The sequence below is a fragment of the Anomaloglossus baeobatrachus genome, assembly GCF_048569485.1.
Source record: "Anomaloglossus baeobatrachus isolate aAnoBae1 chromosome 5 unlocalized genomic scaffold, aAnoBae1.hap1 SUPER_5_unloc_13, whole genome shotgun sequence".
Lineage (NCBI taxonomy): Eukaryota > Metazoa > Chordata > Amphibia > Anura > Aromobatidae > Anomaloglossus > Anomaloglossus baeobatrachus.
In genome coordinates this window covers 30,795-50,552 of record NW_027441788.1, presented here as the reverse complement: position 1 = coordinate 50,552, position 19,758 = coordinate 30,795, and the positions used below count along the sequence as shown (strand labels likewise).

At 46.4% G+C, this 19,758-nt stretch overlaps 1 protein-coding gene across 1 annotated transcript in view; it reads right to left on the bottom strand.

Moving 5' to 3' along the window:
• The window catches only part of LOC142258829 (uncharacterized), a 117,135-nt gene extending 101,765 nt beyond the window's left edge, over positions 1–15,370 (bottom strand). The window contains exons 1-2 of the mRNA XM_075331413.1: positions 15,275–15,370; positions 14,987–15,077 (exon numbers count right to left, since the gene is read on the bottom strand). Coding sequence (XP_075187528.1) covers positions 14,987–15,028 — 42 coding nt within the window. The 5' untranslated portion in view covers positions 15,029–15,077; positions 15,275–15,370. The remainder of the gene's footprint in view (positions 1–14,986; positions 15,078–15,274) is intronic.
• Between the last annotated feature and the right edge of the window lie 4,388 nt (positions 15,371–19,758).

Here is a 19,758-nt window from a genome sequence, read left to right as displayed (position 1 = left end):
ATTCTCACTTTTAGGCCCGCTTCACATGTCAGTGAAAAACACTGACGTTTTTCACTGGCGTGTAAAACACGCACATGTCCCTCCGTGTGCCGTGAATCACGGCACACGTGGGTTGTCTAAGTGCAATCCGGGCTCCGTTCTCCGTGGCCCATGATTGCACTTAGAGATTAACTCACCTGCACCCGCTCCCGCTCTCCATGGTGCTGATCGCTCCCGCGGTGCAGCATCCGGCCGGCGCTGACACCCGCAGCAGCTGCTTCCGGGTCGGCTGTGTCGTGCATCATGAATATGCGCGACAATAATGAGCCGGCACAGAAGGAACAGGGAGGACGGGCTGCAGAGGACATCGCTGGACGCCGGGTGAGTTAAAATGTTTTTTATTTTAAAAGCACGTTTTTTTCTGGCACGTGTTTCACGGATCACACCACTGCGTGGTCCGAGGGATATCAGTGATGCCAGAAAAAAATGGACATGTCTCCGTGCGGCAATCACGCACACGCGGGTACGCCGCACGGAGACACGTGCAGTGAAAAATCACTGACGTGTGAGCAGACCCATTCATTATAATGGGTCTGCGTATGTCAGTGATCCTGGTACGTTTAAAAAAAAGCACAAACGTCCCAGAATCACTGACGTGTGAAAGGGGCCTAAGGCTATGTGGCCATGATCCAGCGACACGGCGTCTAGTACACAGTGCCAGCCTTCCTGCAGCTGCCCATGCCCACGATTTGGGTTCAGGCTGCTGTGGAGCTCTATGCTACCTGCAGAGAACACTCTCATCTCCGCAGCATAAATTGACATGCTGAGGCTCGGGAAGCCACGCTACCGGTCAGTTTATGCTGCGGAGAAAAGAAGCACAGTGGGCATGGGATCTCCAAAAATCCTTCCACTGTGCTTCTACTGCACAACGCAGCGTTATGGACGCAGGGAAAACACTCAGCGCCCATAACGCTGCAAACCCTGATTGTGGACACACAGCCTAAAAAGCGTCAATGGATGAAGGGATGTCAAATATATAGAACGTCCTACCCCCGCCTGCATATTCTAAGCTGGCACCTTTAGTACCTTTCATGTGGCACTAAAGGGTGCCTAGCTTAGTATTTATCCAATAAAAAATAAAAAAAAAAAATGAAAAAAATGGCGTGGGGTCCCCCCTATTTTTGATAGCCAGTCAGGGTAAAGCAGACAGCTGTAGCCTGCAAACCACAGCTGGCAGCTTCATCTTGGCTGGTGATCAATTTGGAGGGCTCCCCATGTTTTTTTTTTTATTTATAAATAAAGAATAAAAAAAAAAATAACGTGGGGTCCCCCCAAATTAGATCACCAGCCAAGGTGAAGCTGACAGCTGGGGTCTGATATTCTCAGGGTGGGAAGAGCCATGGTTATTGGACTCTTCCCAGCCTAAAAATAGCAGGCCGCAGCCGCCCCAGAAGTGGCGCATCCATTAGATGCGCCAATCCTGGCGCTTCGCCCCAACTCATCCCGCGCCCTGGTGCGTTGGCTAACGGGGTAATAAATGGGGTTGATACCAGATGTGTAATGTCACCTGGCATCAAGCCCAGCAATTAGTGATGTCACGGCGTCTATCAGACACCCGACATAACTAATTGACAGTAAACAAAAGCAAAAAAAGACAACAAAAAATGTTTTATTAGAAAAAACACTCCCCAAATCATTCCCTTGTTCTCCAATTTAATAAAAAAAAATGGGTCCGCAGAAATCCATATGGATGTCCCACGTCGCCTCTGGACCTTCTAGAATATGGGGGCACGTTCAGGAAACGTATCCCCCATTTTCTAGGAGGGCAGACCCTCCATTTGAGGAGAGTGGGTGCAAAAATCTGCACCCACTCTCCCCGGGTCACAGCTGCAGACTGCCGAGCAGCCAGCACAGCTCACACTGAACACTGTGCTGGCTGTCAGCTGCTCTGCACATGTGACCGGCCAGCGTGCACTGAAGGAGGAGGGGGCCGCGGGGGATCAGCGCTGCGACCGGACAGGTATGTATGACACCGGGGGGAATAGGGGGTGAACGGGCAGGGCCTGGGGAACAGTTTTCTGTCGCATGTGTTATTGCACATGCGACAGAAATCATAGGAGCAGGGCGGCCGGTGCGCTACTGTGCGCGCGGCCATGTTGGATTTTCGGGAGGGGGGTCGGGGACTCGGGGGTCGGGGCGGGCACTTTGGCGACACCGGGGGCTTTGCCAGGAAGTGAGGTCAACAGGAAGCCTCTTGACCTCACTTCCAGGTAAATGCCTGCGTTCTGGCGTGCCGACAAAGCCCGCGGACCGCAACAAAAAAGCAGGTCCATGCGTTGTGGCTGCGTTCTGACCCGCATCATTGATTCAATGGGGGAGAGAACGCAGCCACAACGCACAAAAGAAGTGACATGCTGCTTTTCTTTCCGCACCGATTTTTGGCATCCAAAACGCTGCGGAAAGAAACGCAGCATGTGCACTGATTTTTCAGCTTTCCCATACACTTTGCTGGGAAAGCTGAACGCATGCAATTTGCCACTGAAACGCTGCGGTTCAAAACGCAGCGTTTCCGCGGTAAAAAACGCATCGTGTGCACACAGCCTTAGAGTCCCTTGTCCAATTACTTTTGGTCCCTTGAAAAAGAGGAGGCTATGCATTACAGAGCTATGATTCCTAAACCCTTTCTCCGATTTGGATGTGAAAACTCTCATATTGCAGCTGGGAGTGTGCACTTTCAGCCCATATTATATATATAATTGTATTTCTGAACATGTTTTTGTAAACAGCTAAAATAACAAAACTTGTGTCACTGTCCAAATATTTCTGGACCTAACTGTAGTAAACTCAGGACAAGTTGTTAACCTGAGTCGACAGCACCTTTCAAAGGAGGAAATTCAATTACTATCGAAGGGTTTATCGTTTGCTCCTACCACACCTTTTAACCTGTTTACCTGGGTGAAAGATCTAAATCTGTTTTGTCGAAAACTAAAGTGGAAAATTTTTTTTAAATCCAATAACAAGGAACAGTGTCTCGCTCTGGGATTGGAGGAGGAGGATATAGAGGTCTTTGGAGATTTGATGGATCTTGCTAATGATGAATTGCCAGAACTAGGAAAGGGTCCCTTTACCGATTTAAAAAGGAAAAGTACTAAGATGCCACCCTCTGGGGACTATGGTAAAATTGACTTATTCCTGCAGCTAGTTGAAAAGGATCTTGGAAGACTAAAACCTCAATAGTAAGGTGTCATCTAATTTGAGTCAGGTGGAGTGGGAAGCATTGATGAATTTGGAGAAAAACAGACATGTTGTCCTTAAAGAAGTTGTCCAGTTACCAAAACTGATTTTTTTTTTTCTGATAAATCTTGCTAATATGTGCCCCTCAACACATCTATTATGTTTTTTCAGCAAAATTACCTTTTATTGTGCACTAGCAGCACACGGTCATTGCTGGCTCCAGCTCTGATGGGGTTAATCTCTCCTCTGACTTCCTGTGTTCAGTTCCTACAAGTCCCAGAATTCTTTGTGGCTCTAGGGCGGTGTCTAGCTTATCTAACACACCCATTGTGTCGAATACACCCACTCTGCTCCCACCCAAACCCTCCTCCCTGCCTCTTCCCTGTGGATGCACTGAGATCAATCATACAGAGACAGCAGCAGCTCTACACAGCCAGGGGAAGAAAGTGTGTGTGCGCGTATATATAGTGTATGTGTATATACAGTGTGTGCGCGTATATACAGTGTGTGTGTGTATATACAGTGTATGTGTGTATATACAGTGTGTGTGCGTATATACAGTGTGTGTGCGTATATACAGTGTGTGTGTATATATGTACAGTGTGTGTGTGTGTGTATGTCATACTCACCTGTCTGCAGGGTCTCGGTGCCATGCCTGCTTCCAGCCCCTGTCTCGGTACCGCCGCTCTGGTGTGTGCAGTCTCCCCGGGGCACGTACGAAGCTTGCAGGACCAGGCGGTAGATCACCTGATGCAGTCACCTGACGCATCAGCTGATCGATTCTCGTGGTGTCGCCGGCTTCTTCGCGCCCGGCCGGCTATCAGCTGATCCTGCCGTCAGGGGACTTCATCAGCTGATTACCGGCAGCTCCTGCAGTGATGGGCCAGGATCAGACTCCCCTGCAGGAGCTACCGGTAATCAGCACAGACGTGAGTATTTTTTTTTTTTTTTGCACTGATGCTTCAGCTGATTGTATAATCGGCTTTTATACAATCAGCTGATGTGTCATGTGATTCACGTAGTTTAACCTGACACATCATCTGATGGCTTTGCCTTCCAGCAAACCGATCAGATGATATTGGATCCGGATTGGACGGCGCGGGACCCTAACCCAGGATTACTGCGGAGGGGGGTTTATTTCAATAAAGATGGAGTCACTAATTGTGTTGTGTTTTATTTCTAATAAAAATATTTTTCTGTGTGTTGTGTTTTTTTTTATCTTTACTAGAAATTCATGGTGGCCATGTCTAATATTGGCGTGACACAATGAATTTTGGGCTTAGGGCTAGCTGATAATATACAGCTAGCCCTAACTCCATTATTACCTAGCTAGCCACCCGGCATCAGGGCAGCTGGAAGAGTTGGATACAGCTCCAGAAGATGGCGCTTCTATGAAAGCGCCATTTTCTGGGGCGGCTGCGGACTGCAATTCGCAGTGGGGGTGCCCAGAAAGCTTGGGTACCCTGCACTGTGGATTCCAATCCCCAGCTGCCTAGTTGTACCCGGCTGGACACTAAAATTAGGCGAAGCTCACGTCATTTTTTTTTTTAAATGATTTCATGAAAATCATGAAATAATTAAAAAAAAAAGGGCTTCTCTATATTTTTGGTTCCCAGCCGGGTACAAATAGGCAGCTGGTGGTTGGGGGCAGCCCGTACCTGCCTGCTGTACCCAGCTAACATACAAAAATATGGCGAAGCCCATGTCATTTTTTTTTTCTTTTTGGGTAAAAAACTGCATACAGTCCTGGATGGAGGATGCTGAGCCTTGTAGTTCTGCAGCTGCTGTCTGCTCTCCTGCATACACTAGTGAATGGAGGATGCTGAGCCTTGTAGTTCTGCAGCTGCTGTCTGCTCTCCTGCATACAATGAACATTTTGAATAAGGAAATGACATCAGACCTTTTTTTTTTTTCATCAACAATCTTTAATGGCATTGTGCACTGATTAAAAACGCAGTGAGCAAAAACGCAGCAAAAAAGGCACCAAATCGCGGCAAAAACGTGACATGCAGCACCGCAGGTGACAGAGCAGAGCAAGTTGGTGACATGCTCTGCTCTGACACATAGTGTGCTGCATGTCACTGTATCCACTCTGGGACTTGTTGTGCAGGTGACCGGATGATACATGTCACTAACTGCCCCACTCTGTGATTTCTGCTGCATAGTACCAACTGTATACACTCTCACCTGCACAACAAGTCCCATAGTGGAGACAGTTAGTGACATGTAGCATCCGGTCACCTGCACACCAAGTACCAGAGTGGAGAAAGATAGTGACATGCAGCACACTATGTGTCAGAGCAGAGCATGTCACTGTCTCCACTCCGCTGACCTCACAGCCCGTACACGCTGCGATGGATGCAGGGGGACACAGATCAAGTAATCGTCCGACACTGGAGTCATCTGATTACTTGTGATGAATTGAGCAGTAAAATGCTCTGGTGCTCAATGGGCGAAGCCCATGCCGATTTTTTTTTAAAAAAAATTCATTAAAAATAAAAAAACAAAAAAAATCACATTGTTTGTTGGCTCCCGCTGCATTTTCTATTGCTAAGGGTAACCAAAGCAGCTACTGGCTGCTAGCCCCCGCTGCTTGGTGTTACTTTCACTGGCAATAGAAATGCAGGGAAGCATTTTTTTTTTTTATAAAGGTTTTTCCCTGAAAACGTTTTTAAGAAAATGACGTGGGCTTCGCCATATTTTTGTATGCTAGCCAGGTACAGCAGGCAGCTACGGGCTGCCCCCAACCCCCAGCTGCCTAGTTGTACCCGGCTGGGAACCAAAAATATAGAGAAGCCCTTTTTTTCATGAATTTCATGAAATAATTAAAAAAAAAAAATGATGTGGGCTTCACCAAATTTTTGAGTCCAGCCAGGTACAACTAGGCAGCTGGGGATTGGAATCCACAGTGCAGGGTGCCCAAACTTTCTGGGCCCCCCACTGCGAATTGCAGTCCACAGCTGCCCCAGAAAATGGTGCTTTCATAGAAGCGCCATCTTCAGGCGCTGTATCCAACTCTTCCAGTGGCCCTGGTGGCAGGTGGCACGCTGGGTAATAAGGGGTTAATACCAGCTATGTTTTACCAGCTGGTATAAAGCCCGAGATTCTTAATGTCAGGCCAAGTTTAACTTGGCCATTAAGAATCTCCAACAAAGGGTTTTAAAAAAAAAAAAAAAAAAAGACATCACACAGAGAAAAATACTTTATTAGAAATAAATACACAGACACAGTAGGGACTCCATGTTTATTACTCCCTCTCACCCCTCCACGATGGAGAGATTTCTGTACTGACCATGCCAGGAGAGAGCGAGGAAAAGAGAGTGAGCGGGGGGGGAAGAGAGCGAGCGGGGGGGAGAAGAGAGGGGGGGAGAAGAGAGAGAGGGGGGGAGAAGAGAGGGGGGGGAGAAGAGAGGGGGGGAGAAGAGAGGGGGGGAGAAGAGAGGGGGGGAGAAGAGAGAGAGGGGGGGAGAAGAGAGAGAGGGGGGGTGAGAAGAGAGAGGGGGGTGAGAAGAGAGAGAGGGAGGGGAGAAGAGAGAGAGGGGGGGAGAAGAGAGAGGGGGGGGGGGAGAAGAGAGAGAGGGGGGGGAGAAGAGAGAGAGGGGGGGAGAAGAGAGAGGGGGGTGAGAAGAGAGAGAGGGAGGGGAGAAGAGAGAGAGGGGGGGAGAAGAGAGAGGGGGGGGGAGAAGAGAGAGAGGGGGGGAGAAGAGAGAGAGGGGGGGAGAAGAGAGAGAGGGGGGGAGAAGAGAGAGAGGGGGGGGAGAAGAGAGAGAGGGGGGGAGAAGAGAGAGAGGGGGGGAGAAGAGAGAGAGGGGGGGAGAAGAGAGAGAGGGGGGGAGAAGAGAGAGAGGGGGGAGAAGAGAGAGAGGGGGGAGAAGAGAGAGAGGGGGGGGAAGAGAGAGAGGGGGGGAAGAGAGAGAGGGGGGGGAAGAGAGAGGGGGAGAGAAGAGAGAGCGAGGGGGGAGAGAAGAGAGAGGGGGGGAGAAGAGAGAGGGGGGGAGAAGAGAGAGAGGGGGGGAGAAGAGAGAGAGGGGGGGAGAAGAGAAAGAGGGGGGGAGAAGAGAGAGAGGGGGGGAGAAGAGAGAGAGGGGGGGAGAAGAGAGTGGGGAAATAAGAGGGGGGGGGCAGAGGTGCTCTGTCACCAACTGTCTCCACTCTGTGACTTGTGGTGCAGGTGACAGAGTGCAGACAGTTGGTCCCATGCAGCAGGACAGATGGCAGAGCACAGCGGTGACATGTCTGTCAGTGTCTTGCTGCTGGGAGGAGCAGAAGATCACACTGCCCGACACCGGCCACTCTCCTGACATCGCAGCAGAGCGGGCGGGTGGACAGTGTGATCACATACTTACGTGCAGGGGGGGATTCAGCTGAAGAACCCCCCCCTGTACTGCACACTGGCGCCCCGTGCCTCACCATCTGCAGGACGCTTCCGGCTCCGCACTGACGTCCTCCGGATCCTCCCCTCGATGCTGAGCTGTGACGTGCGGTAGTCACCGCCCACAGCCCTGTCACTCAATCTGAGTGGCGCCGGCATCCTGTGACGTACCCGTCTTGTTTGAGAGCCCGGAAATGCCGGGACGTCAGAGGATGCCGGCGGCCACAGCTCCAGGGGGTCATGTGACAGGCACTGAGCGTGCAGCATAGCGCCGCTCAGTGCCAGAAATGGAAATACAAGCCAATGGAGAAAACGCCTAGAAAGGTAAGTAGAACTTCTACAGAAAATAAAAAAAATGGGTGAACCACCCCTTTAAGTCCTCTGATAAGGGGGGCAACATTGTTGTTTTAGATCATGAAGAATATAACTCCATGTGTATGAGAGTCCTGAGGGACGCTGATACGTATGGAGTTCTTAAGATTGATCCTACTGAACGGTTCCTTAAGAATTTGGTTGTGTTAGTGGATGGAGCCTTGGATACGGGTTTAATCTCGGCCCAGGAGCACGGGTTCCTTGTCCCTATTCATCCGGTGGTTCCTACCTTTTATGCACTTCCTAAATTGCATAAGGGGTTGGAACCACTGAAGGGGAGACCCATTGTGGCCGGAATAGGTTCGATTGGTCAGAACGTCGGAATTTATGTTGATAAAATATTACGGCCTTTTGTGATATCACTGTCCACATACTTAAGAGATACATCGGACCTTCTATTGAAATTGGAAGGGATGACAGTGGATCGGGGAGCATTTTTGGCATCAATCGATGTGGAAGCTCTCTATAGTAGTATCGTGCATGAGAAGGGTTTACAAGCTGTCCGATACTATCTATCTGGGAGGGCCGTCCACTTCGACCGTCATAATAATTTTGTCATCGATCTATTGTCATATGTCTTGCACCATAATTATTTTCTATACGGCGGTAAGTACTTCCATCAACTCAGGGGGACTGCAATGGGCTGCTCATGTGCGCCCAGTTATGCAAATCTCCTCCTTGGTTGGTGGGAGGAAACCGTCGTATTTTCTGGGGAATATAAATGGTGGCAGGATAAGATAAGTGCGTGGTACAGATATATAGACGACGTTTTGATCATTTGGACTGGGACTAGAGAGGAATTTGTGCAAATGGTAGGGGAATTAGGTGTGAATAGTTTTAATCTAAGGTTCCCATACGAGATAGACCAGTGTAAAATATCGTTTCTTGATCTACTTATCTCATTGGATGAGAGGGGTTCTATTCACACAACCATATTCAGGAAACCTACATCGACAAATAGTCTTTTGCGATGGGAGAGTCATCACCCATTACCCCTTCGGAAGGGTATTCCAAAGGGACAATACCTGAGAGCAAGGCGCAACTGTTCTGAGATTAATTCTTTCAGGTTGGAGGCTTCCAACCTGAGGGAAAGATTTAGAGACAGAGGGTATCCTGAGATGGCCCTGAATGGAGCCTTCCAGCATGCTCTTCATAAACAAAGGAGTTCCCTGCTAGTTCCAAATATACAGAGAACTAACCCAGATGAGATCAGGGTTATTGGTACTTATAATGTGCAGGTGGAACGAATTTTTGGACTTTTGAGGAGACATTGGGGTATCTTGAAGGCGGATGAATCTATTGGAGAAAATATCTCAGAGGACCCTAGGATAACTTTTAGGAGAGGCAGGTCATTAGCAGACCGACTGGTACATAGCCACTATAAAAAGCCATTACCGGAGGGGACATGGCTGAACCGTCGGGTTTGCGGAACGTTCAGATGTGGTAGATGCCACTTCTGTGGTTGGATTAATGTTTCTAAGTATTCGGTCAGTGTAGCTACAGGAATTAAGTATTTTTTGAGGGACTTTGCAAATTGCCTGACAAAGGGGGTAGTATATGTAGTAACATGTACATGCCCAAAGAACTGTGTTGGGAAAACGTGACGTGAATTTCGAAGGCGTATAGGGGATCATTTGGGGGATATCCGGCATAAACGGGATACCCCCATATCCCGCCATGTTTGGGAAAATCATGGAGGTGATTCAGGCGTACTTAAATTTGAGGTCCTAGAAGTAATCACACAAAATGAAAGAGGAGGGAATTGGGACAATAAGATTCTTAGGAAAGAAACGGAATGGATCTTTCGTTTGGGGTCGGTACAACCGATGGGTCTTAATGAAAATTTAACATATGGGTGTTTTTTGGATTGATCTATATTTGGATGTGATATATCTGAGGATTATTTGGGGTGGTTTTAATGTGGGGGGGAATGTTTTCTTCTTTACTTCCCCTAGTGTTTAGCCTAGTGATATTGAAAAGACTAGAGGAGGTTTGACTGAATGATAACCTCCATAATTCTAACCCCCCTTTTTCATTGGGTAGGGTTTCTATCGTTACTAATAGTAAGCTAAAGATCAATAATTGGTTAAGAGAGTGTAGGTGTAGGTGTAGGTCTTACTTTTTGTGTTTTAGGGACTGAATGTCCCCATTCTTTGAATGGGCCCTAATTAACTTTAATATCACTATAATATATGTATGCAGTTAGGTCTCCTAAAATATCTATAAAGAAATAAAGAAATAAGGTCAGGTAGTAAATATTACCCTGTTTTTTGTGTGGCCTTTCTTGATGTAAGAGTCTTATATGCCGAGATCAGCCTGTGGATGTTATGTGCCGTGGGCGCATGTGCGGCGCTGCGCTAAGGAATCTTCTTGGTGCCGCTTTGAGAATATGGGCGGCCGTTTTGGTAGCGCATGTATGCGCAAGCGCGGTGGCTGAAATGAACTATAATCTTTGGGCGCATGCGCGGCGCTGCGCTATGGGAATTCCGCGATGCCGCTTTGTGAATATGGGCAGCTGCGTTGTTGGCGCAGGTTTGTGCAAGCGTGTTGGCTCTGATGATTTATATGGAAGTTTACATCAGGTGTGTATGTATTAAGCGGGGTGTAATAAATGATTGCGCATGTCCGCGGTCGCGATGGATGATGGGAGGCGGTTGGGACCAGAAACGTAATGGCTCCCGCTCTCATTTAAAAGGCTGCCGCATGGTGAGTGTTTGGCATGCTGGTGTCCTCATTTGGGGATTTTTGTGACGGAGGTTATCATGGCGTTTTGCCGATCTATACAGTCACATCTTATTTGGACCCCTTAATGATTGCTGTAGTGGTCCGGTTTTGCATACCATACTTTATCTGAGGTGTTTTTGGGGTAAGTGACATTGAATATATCTATTGTATTGTTAAAATTGGTAGACTGACTTGGTCCATATGACTGTTTCAGGGTTGGCTTATCTATATCTGCATACATCTTAGTGCTCCCCCCTTTTATTTACAGGGAGTATATTTGCATTTATGTGGGGAATATTTATATGGAATGGGGCGTTTGAGTACCAAAGGAGATTATCTATAGCCACAATTTAAGTAGGATCCTTATGATGAAGTCTCCATATGGGTGGGAAGTGTTTTTTACCTATACTGAGAGACTATATATATTTCTCTCTTCTTTTCTTAGATCCATATCGAATATTGATACTAAACTCATGGATCAATAAAACCTCCTGATGAACCCTTTGGCTCTATTATACAAAGGGGGAAACGCGTCGAGGTGTAAGGTGTAAATTGTATCCCAAGAGTGTGGAGCTATCAAGCACAGAGTGTCTAACCATTACCATAAGGAACCTGCGACATGACATATGTCTGAAATTAATTGTCTCTATGAAGAAGGATATTATCTTATATGATCTCAAGTGGATATGTGAGAAATATTTCATCTATCAAAAATCCTATTAGGGATCAAATTATGGTTACTGGACTTTTTTATCTTGTATCATCTTTGGCTTATATGTGTTTGTTGCTTCACTGAAAAAATCTTTTTTCTTACAGTCCAGATGATGGCTTTGGGCCGATATTGGTTCTCTGTTCTGTGGTGAATGACCTTTTTTTGGCATTTTATAGGGTGCATGATATCCAAAATAACAGTTCATTAGATGAGTTACACTATATATTGGGTGTTGGTTCTGTTAGGAATAACTTTGGGTATTCCAGGATGCGCTCAGTTTTAAAGCTATCCCTGTTTTTCCTCTGTAAAAGTGACCAGTTAAGGATGTGATTGGGATGTTGAGTAGTGGTCATATAAGTATCAAAACAGAGTAACCAGGGATAATTTATGCATAAATGTGATGTGACTGTCTCTTAAACTGGATAGGGGTTGGAGCTAGGTATAGAGACGAAATATATATTTTTTGTCTCTGTATAAAGCTCCTTAAACCATTGTGTGACAGTGAGTACTAATAGGTTTAATACATGTATATATATATGATGTGAATAATGATAGGAAATGTATATAAACCTTTTTCTCCCTTTGAGGAACGATGAGAAATATGTATTAGATTGTGAAAGAGGGATGATTTATGTATTGCTATGCATCTATCCCCTTATTGATTGAATCCAGCTGAGACACTTTATATGTTTATATGTCTATGAGTCTGTTTAGCTTTTTGTACAATAAAGGAATTTTTTATAAAATTTGGGGTTAATAATATTTTGAGATAAAAGTGACCCCTTGAATATATCAAAGTAAGTTTGAAAAGAAATTTCATAGAAGTGCCATCTTCTGACGCTGTATCCAACTCTTCCAGCTGCCCTGATGCCGGGTGGCTCGCTGGGTAATAATGGGGTTAGGGCTAGCTGTATATTATCAGCTGGCCCTAAGCCCGAAATTCATGGTGTCACGCCAATATTAGACATGGCCACCATGAATTTCTAGTAAAGATAAAAAAAACCAACACAGAAAAATATTTTTATTAGAAATAAAACACAACACAATTAGTGACTCCATCTTTATTGAAATAAACCCCCCCCTCACCCGTCCGCAGTAATCCTGGGTCAAGGGTCCCGCGCTGTCCAATCCGGATTCAATATCATCTGATCGGTTTGCTGGAAGGCAAAGCAATCAGCTCATGTGTCAGGTTCAAGGACCTGAATCACATGACACAGCAGCTGATTGTATAAACGGCTTTTATACAATCAGCTGATGCATCGGTGCAAAAAAAAAAAAAATACACACGTCTGCGCTCTGACTCCTGTCCGATCGCACCAGGAGCTGCCGGTAATCAGTGAAGCGGTCTCCTGACGGCATCAGCTGATAGCCAGCCGGGCGGTAAAAGCCGGCGTCACCGCGAGACTTGCGATCAGCTGATGCGTCAGGTGCCGCATCATGTGACCGCATCAGGTGATCACCGCCAGGTCCTGTATCCATCGAACGTGCTGCCTGGGAGCCAGCACACAGCCGGAGCAAAGGTGGCGGTACCGGGAGAGGAGCAGGGAGCGGACATGACACCGGGAGTCTGCAGACAGGTGAGTATGACTTTTTTTTTCTACTGTTCACTTTTGATTTCACAGCCGCTTCCACCTCCTGCCCGGCCATGGCGCCGCACGGGAGCAGACATGGCACCGGCGGGAAGTGGGGGCAGCGGTGGCAGTACCGGGAGGATTTATGCTTCTGTGTTTACTGACAGAAGGAATCCTCTTCCTGTACATGTCACTTTACTACCCACCCCTTGTGTTTATAGCTGCGTTTTTAGTCATAGAAACGCACTAAAACGCAGCTATATTTGCAATTTGCGTTTTTCATTGTGTTTTTAAACAGCTCATTGAACTCAATGGGTGGAACACGCAGTGAAAAATGCGAAAATAATTGACATGCTGCGTTTTTGTGGGCACTACAAAAACGCAGCTAAAAAAAAATGCTGTGTGCAGACAACAAAAATGAAAACTCATAGACTTTGCTGGGGAAGCAAAGTCATGCAGTTTTCTGGGCAAAAACGCACCCAAAAAACACGCAAAAACGCCGTGAAAAACGCATTGTGTGAACTTACCCTAAGGGGAAACTATTGTACAGAAATTCACACTTGGATCTCACTGGACATTTAATGTTGTCTATCATAAAAGCAAAGTTTGATCAAAAAGACTGGACCTGGTGTTGTAGGGACTAAATTATCACATTCAGCAGCACAAAATACAGAGAAGGTAGATTCATCTTATATAATGCCAGGAATCTAGGAAGGAAACAGCATCATCACCCTCCGATATCTCCTACAGGCTATCATAATATCATTCTACTTGTCCGCACATTCTATGTACGCTAATGTAGTGAACCTTAATCCATCGGGGTGCTACAAAGTTCTGCATACCCACCAGGATGCAGGGCCTACACCCTTAGGGACTCAGAACCCCAGTGCCAGTAACACCAAGAACCCAGGTAATCCCAAACTGTGGAGAGGAGTCAGGACACAGAAAGGAGAAGGAAGTCTGCAGTGAAAGGGAGCAGACATAGTCAGAACTGCGGTGACTGTTGAAAGTTGACAGTGAAAGTGAGAGGTGTGACTGAGCGACATCCTGACTCGGGTTGACAATGACCTGGTACCCAGGAGAGGTGGTTGCCGGTGAAGTATTCCCGGAACTACGCACCGACAGGGTACAGGACCCTAGGACAGGAAAGAGCTTCAAGCCGACCTGTTAACACCTGCACAGCAAAGGGGACCATCAAGGACCTTGCTGACCCTAAAGAATTTGAAGACTCAGTAGCAAAGAGAGAACTGGAGAAAGGACCAGAGACTGCAACCCCACAGGGATCACGCTACCGTCAGGCGGACAGAGGTGGACAAACCACAGACCGGGGACCCCCAGTGTTCCATACCAGGGGGACCCACTTACCAGAGACAGGTGCAGGGGAAGAAGGTACCAAAGAACCAGACTGGCACTGGGACGAAGGGGACCTGGAGGCAAAACCAGCCGGCCTCGGGCAACCAGTTAACATCCCAACGTGAGTAAACTAGTTGCACTGAATCAATATCTGGACTCCTTCTTCCGACGCTCACTGCACCATACACCCGCTGGGGCAATACCCTACTTGTGGAGGGACTATCATACTAGTTGCTCATACCATCAGCCCCAGTAGAGACACTTAGCTGCAACACCGCAAGTGGCGTCACGAATAACCTCTATTCAAATATCCCCTGTAAAAATCCCCCATTACAAAAAGGGACCAGGGCACGGAACCGGGTAACGGCCACCATCGTGACATCCCCAGAGCGTACATAACCCGGAACCGAGTACCCCATATCCCTGGGTGCTACACTGCTATTTGGCTTTGTAGTTTAGAAATCTGGGCAGCTGTGAGTACGCAACCTCTAACTCCAACAGAAGGACCTCCAATGCCCAAGTAATGGGGACAATTTCAACACATTGGCTTAGTGGCAGAATGGGGACCACTTGATTGTGATATGGCCGGACTACACCACGGATAAAGCAGCCACAGCCGGGGACTGAGAGGAATCTGTGACTTCTCTGCATTTAGTGGTCACTACTCACCTGGGCGGTTATCTGTAGGAATCTCCTCTTTACTCCGCTCATCACCCCTCACATATGTCTCTGTAGTATTAATATGGGGCAGATCTTCCCCCTGAAACAAATATTGTAAAAGTCACAGACAGATGGAGAAGTCCCATCTATGATCAGCTCTAATCCTGCCATCTCCACCGCTCTCATTACACAAGTATAACACATATAATACTGGAGGATAAAACAAGACTGAGCACAAGACCTTCACAGCCGTCTACACATCATAGGGGGATTTCATGGCACCTTCTCTCCACCTACCTGATGATCCTGAGGAACATCGGGATCTTCTTGTTTACAGTCCTGTGGGAGAAGAGGACGGGGACATCTCTCTGGTGTTGTCCTCTTACTGGATAGACCTGGAGGAGACACATACAGGGGCTGAATTCATTCCTTACATACAGATAATTATAGGCCGTGTGTATTTAGTCCTGTCTATTACCTGGTGATGTGAGGGGCTGGGGAACCTCCATCATGACGTCCTTGTACAGATCTTTGTGTCCTTCTAAATACTCCCACTCCTCCATGGAGAAATAGACGGTGACGTCCTGACACCTTATAGGCACCTGACACATACAATGATACCGTCACCCCCGATCCCTTCATAGCGTTACTGTATAATGTCCCAGCATTCCCAGCAGTGTCACCTCTCCAGTCAGCAGCTCAATCATCTTGTAGGTGAGTTCTAGGATCTTCTGGTCATTGATGTCCTCATGTATCGGGGGGTGAGGTGGAGGCCCCGTGATTGGGCTCAGGGGTCTTCCCCATCCCTCAGACACAGGGGCCTGACAGCGCTCACTAGAGGTCTTCTTCACTACTGTGTAATCCTGGTTATGGAGAGACACAGTAATAAATCTCACTCCAGACATTTCCAGAGTCCTCACCTCTCCAGTTCTGTCCATCTGTTATTCCCATCTATATATAATTGCCTTATTCTGTCTGTCTGTCTTGCTCCAAAATAACATCATTACAGTGACAACCGTCGCATTGGCCGCTCGGGTCGGCCCCGCCCCCCTTGGCCACGCCCTTGCACACTGTGCCCGCTCGGCCACGCCCCCGCACACTGTGCCCGCTCGGCCACGCCCCCCGCACACTGTGTCCGCTTGGCCATGCCCCCCGCACACTGTGCCTGCTCGGCCACGCCCCCGCACACTGTGCCCGCTCGGCCACGCCTCCCGCACACTGTGCCCGCTCGGCCACGCCCCCGCACACTGTGCCCGCTCGGCCACGCCCCCCGCACACTGTGTCCGCTTGGCCATGCCCCCCGCACACTGTGCCTGCTCGGCCACGCCCCCCGCACACTGTGTCCGCTTGGCCATGCCCCCCGCACACTGTGCCTGCTCGGCCACGCCCCCGCACACTGTGCCCGCTCGGCCACGCCTCCCGCACACTGTGCCCGCTCGGCCACGCCCCCCGCACACTGTGCCCGCTCGGCCACGCCCCCCACACACTATGCCCGCTCGGCCACGCTCCCCGCACAGTGTGCCCGCTCAGCCACTCCCCCGCACACTGTGCCCGCTCAACCACGCCCCCCGCACACATTGGGCACCTATACACCTCCCCTTAGGACTACTTCACCTATTAGACACCTTACCTCCAGTACTACTCCTCCTATTATACTCCTCTCCCCTCAAGACTATTCCTCCTATTATACTCCTCTCTCCCCAGGACTACTCCTCCTATTATACTCCTCTCTCCCCAGGACTACTCCTCCTATTATACTCCTCTCTCCCCAGGACTACTCCTCCTATTATACTCCTCTCTCCCCAGGACTACTACTCCTATTATACTCCTCTCTCCCCAGGACTACTCCTCCTATTATACTCCTCACTCCCCAGGACTACTACTCCTGTTATACTCTAATAAGACAACACCCAGAACATTTACAGCGCCCTACACAAACACTTGGCAACTACAGACAACAACATCTATATATTTATATTATATATATATATATATATATATAATCTCAAAAATCATACATTAACTACACAATAAATTCTAGAATACCCGATGCGTTAGAATCGCGCCACCATCTAGTAGATAAGAATGATATAAAACCGACAAGAAAAACAGCCAAAATCCAATAAAATATATATTCCTTTATTAATAATGTAATTAAAACAGCAATTTATATGCAAGGTTAATGATGACAGAAGGGACCCACAACACAGTACAATTATATAAAAAAAAAATAAATAAATAAGAAATGTAATTACATGAAAGGGCCACCAGATGGCAGCTGGAGCCCAAAACAAGTGAGCACACATGGAAAACTGCCACAGAATAAATAAATAAATATATATATATATATATATATATATATATATATATATATATATATATATATATATATATATAAATAAAAGTGCAAATACTATAAATTATATATAAAGTGCACAACAGTAATAATAAAGTGTATAATAGTGAAAAAGTGCACTATAATTAATAATACTATGGCAGACAATTCATGTGAAGTCACATGCAAAGAGCATCAAGATAACCACCTGGGGTAAATCCACAATGCTTAGTCAAAGTTGGACTATATAAAAGTGCAATGTGCAAGCAAATAAATGTAAATACATTTAATTAGATGGGTATACCTGAAGCCATATGGACTGTGTATAGGGAGCCTCCAACCCACCCTACACGTGTTTCGGCGTACCTTCGTCAGGGGAATGTGTCAATTCCCATCTAATTAAATGTATTTACATTTATTTGCTTGCACATTGCACTTTTATATAGTCCAACTTTGACTAAGCATTGTGGATTTACCCCAGGTGGTTATCTTGATGCTCTTTGCATGTGACCTCACATGAATTGTCTGCCATAGCATTATTAATTATAGTGCACTTTTTCACTATTATACACTTTATTATTACTGTTGTGCACTTTATATATAATTTATAGTATTTGCACATATATATATATATATATATATATATATATATATATATATATATATATATATATATATAAATATATATATATATATATTTATTTATTTATTCTGTGGCAGTTTTCCATGTGTGCTCGCTTGTTTTGGGCTCCAGCTGCCATCTGGTGGCCTTTTCATGTAATTACATTTCTTATTTATATTTTTTTTTTTTTTATATAATTGTACTGTGTTGTGGGTCCCTCCTGTCATCATTAACCTTGCATATAAATTGCTGTTTTAACTACATTACTAATAAAGGAATATATATTTTATTGGAATTTGGCTTTTTTTCTTGTCGGTTTTATATTTATATGAATAGCCTATTTATTGGAGTTGGGGTGTATTTAATATATTTATATATAGTGATAGTTTTTAAAAATACACTATATCATACCCCCCACCTTGGCATTAATCTGTTTAGATAAGAATGATGTAATGTGACGTCATCAGAATCTCTCACCTCTCCAGTAAGCCGGAAGAGGATCTCTAGGGTGAGGTGTAATATCCTCTCCGCCATCTTGTCCCTGTCCATATCCATCCTTCACGGGGCAATCAGGAGAATTCTCTTCTATAGAAGATCTGCACTGAGAGGATCCGATATTGTAGGGACCTGAATGGGAAGGAGATGAGCCGATATGTAACATTAATGGAGATAAGAGAGGTGAGATATCATTTGGATAGGAAAAAAAATTCAACATGAAATGTGCTATGTAAGTAGTAAAACCGACCGATAAAAGTAGCACATTATCATTATAATAATACACAATCCTTCATACGACAATGTGAATGGAAAAATAAAAGAGTAATTGTTCCCGAAATAAAAGTAGGAAAATACAAAAGTGCAAAAACAAATAATTTCCCAGTTTTTTGGTTAAGAACAGGACAATGGGATTAGGATTTGATGTTTTCTTGTCTCTAACGGAAGTAGAGGGGCCACACATGGTGTACAGATCTGTGCACTCGCTGACGCACAATTTACCACCCATTTCTTGCTTGAAGGCAGAAATATAGTGGAATTATCCCAATTACAAAATGTGCCCACATTATATTTCACTCCTAAACTAGAAAAATTATGTAAATAAAGTTTATATATTCTAAACTGGTTTCGGAGCTCGTAGACTTTAACCCTTTAATGACCGCGGACAGTAAAATTATGTCCTATCGGTCAGTGTTAATTCCCTCCCACTGCTGCCGGCGGAGATAGGCGCACACCTCAGATGATTTGTACAGCTAAGATGTGTGCCTAGCAGATACCAGCAGATCCGCGATCTGCCCGTGCCTGTTAACCCCTTAAATGGCGCTGTCAAAATGTGACAGCGCCAGTATAATCGCAATCGCCATAAACCTTTACTCACAGGCCTCCACTGGAAGTCACGTGACGTGATCATGTGGATTCGATGGTTGCCATAGTAGTACAGGGTCATATGAGGAGTCCTGTAGCTCACATGACTTAGGTCCTGTAATAAGCAGCCAAGTACTGCAGGTTACAGGAGGGTTGTGGCTAAATCAAAGTGGGTAGGACCTGTGGGCGTGACCAGCTTCTTTAGTGGGCGTGACGGCTTTGGTGGGCGTGGTGATGTTTTCTTCAGTCCATTATACTCATGCAAGGGGGGGCTTCACCCCCCCCTGCACTCCCCCATCTGGAGGTCTTATCCCCAGACCCTCGCTTCTATTATAATCAACTCTATGCCGATGTGGACTTAGAAGAATAATGTATCTTTTTGGTATGAACAATGTCGTGGAGGCCCCGCCCCTTTCTGGTCACATGTGCGTGATGTCAGCAGAGGTCCCGCTAGCCACTGGGATT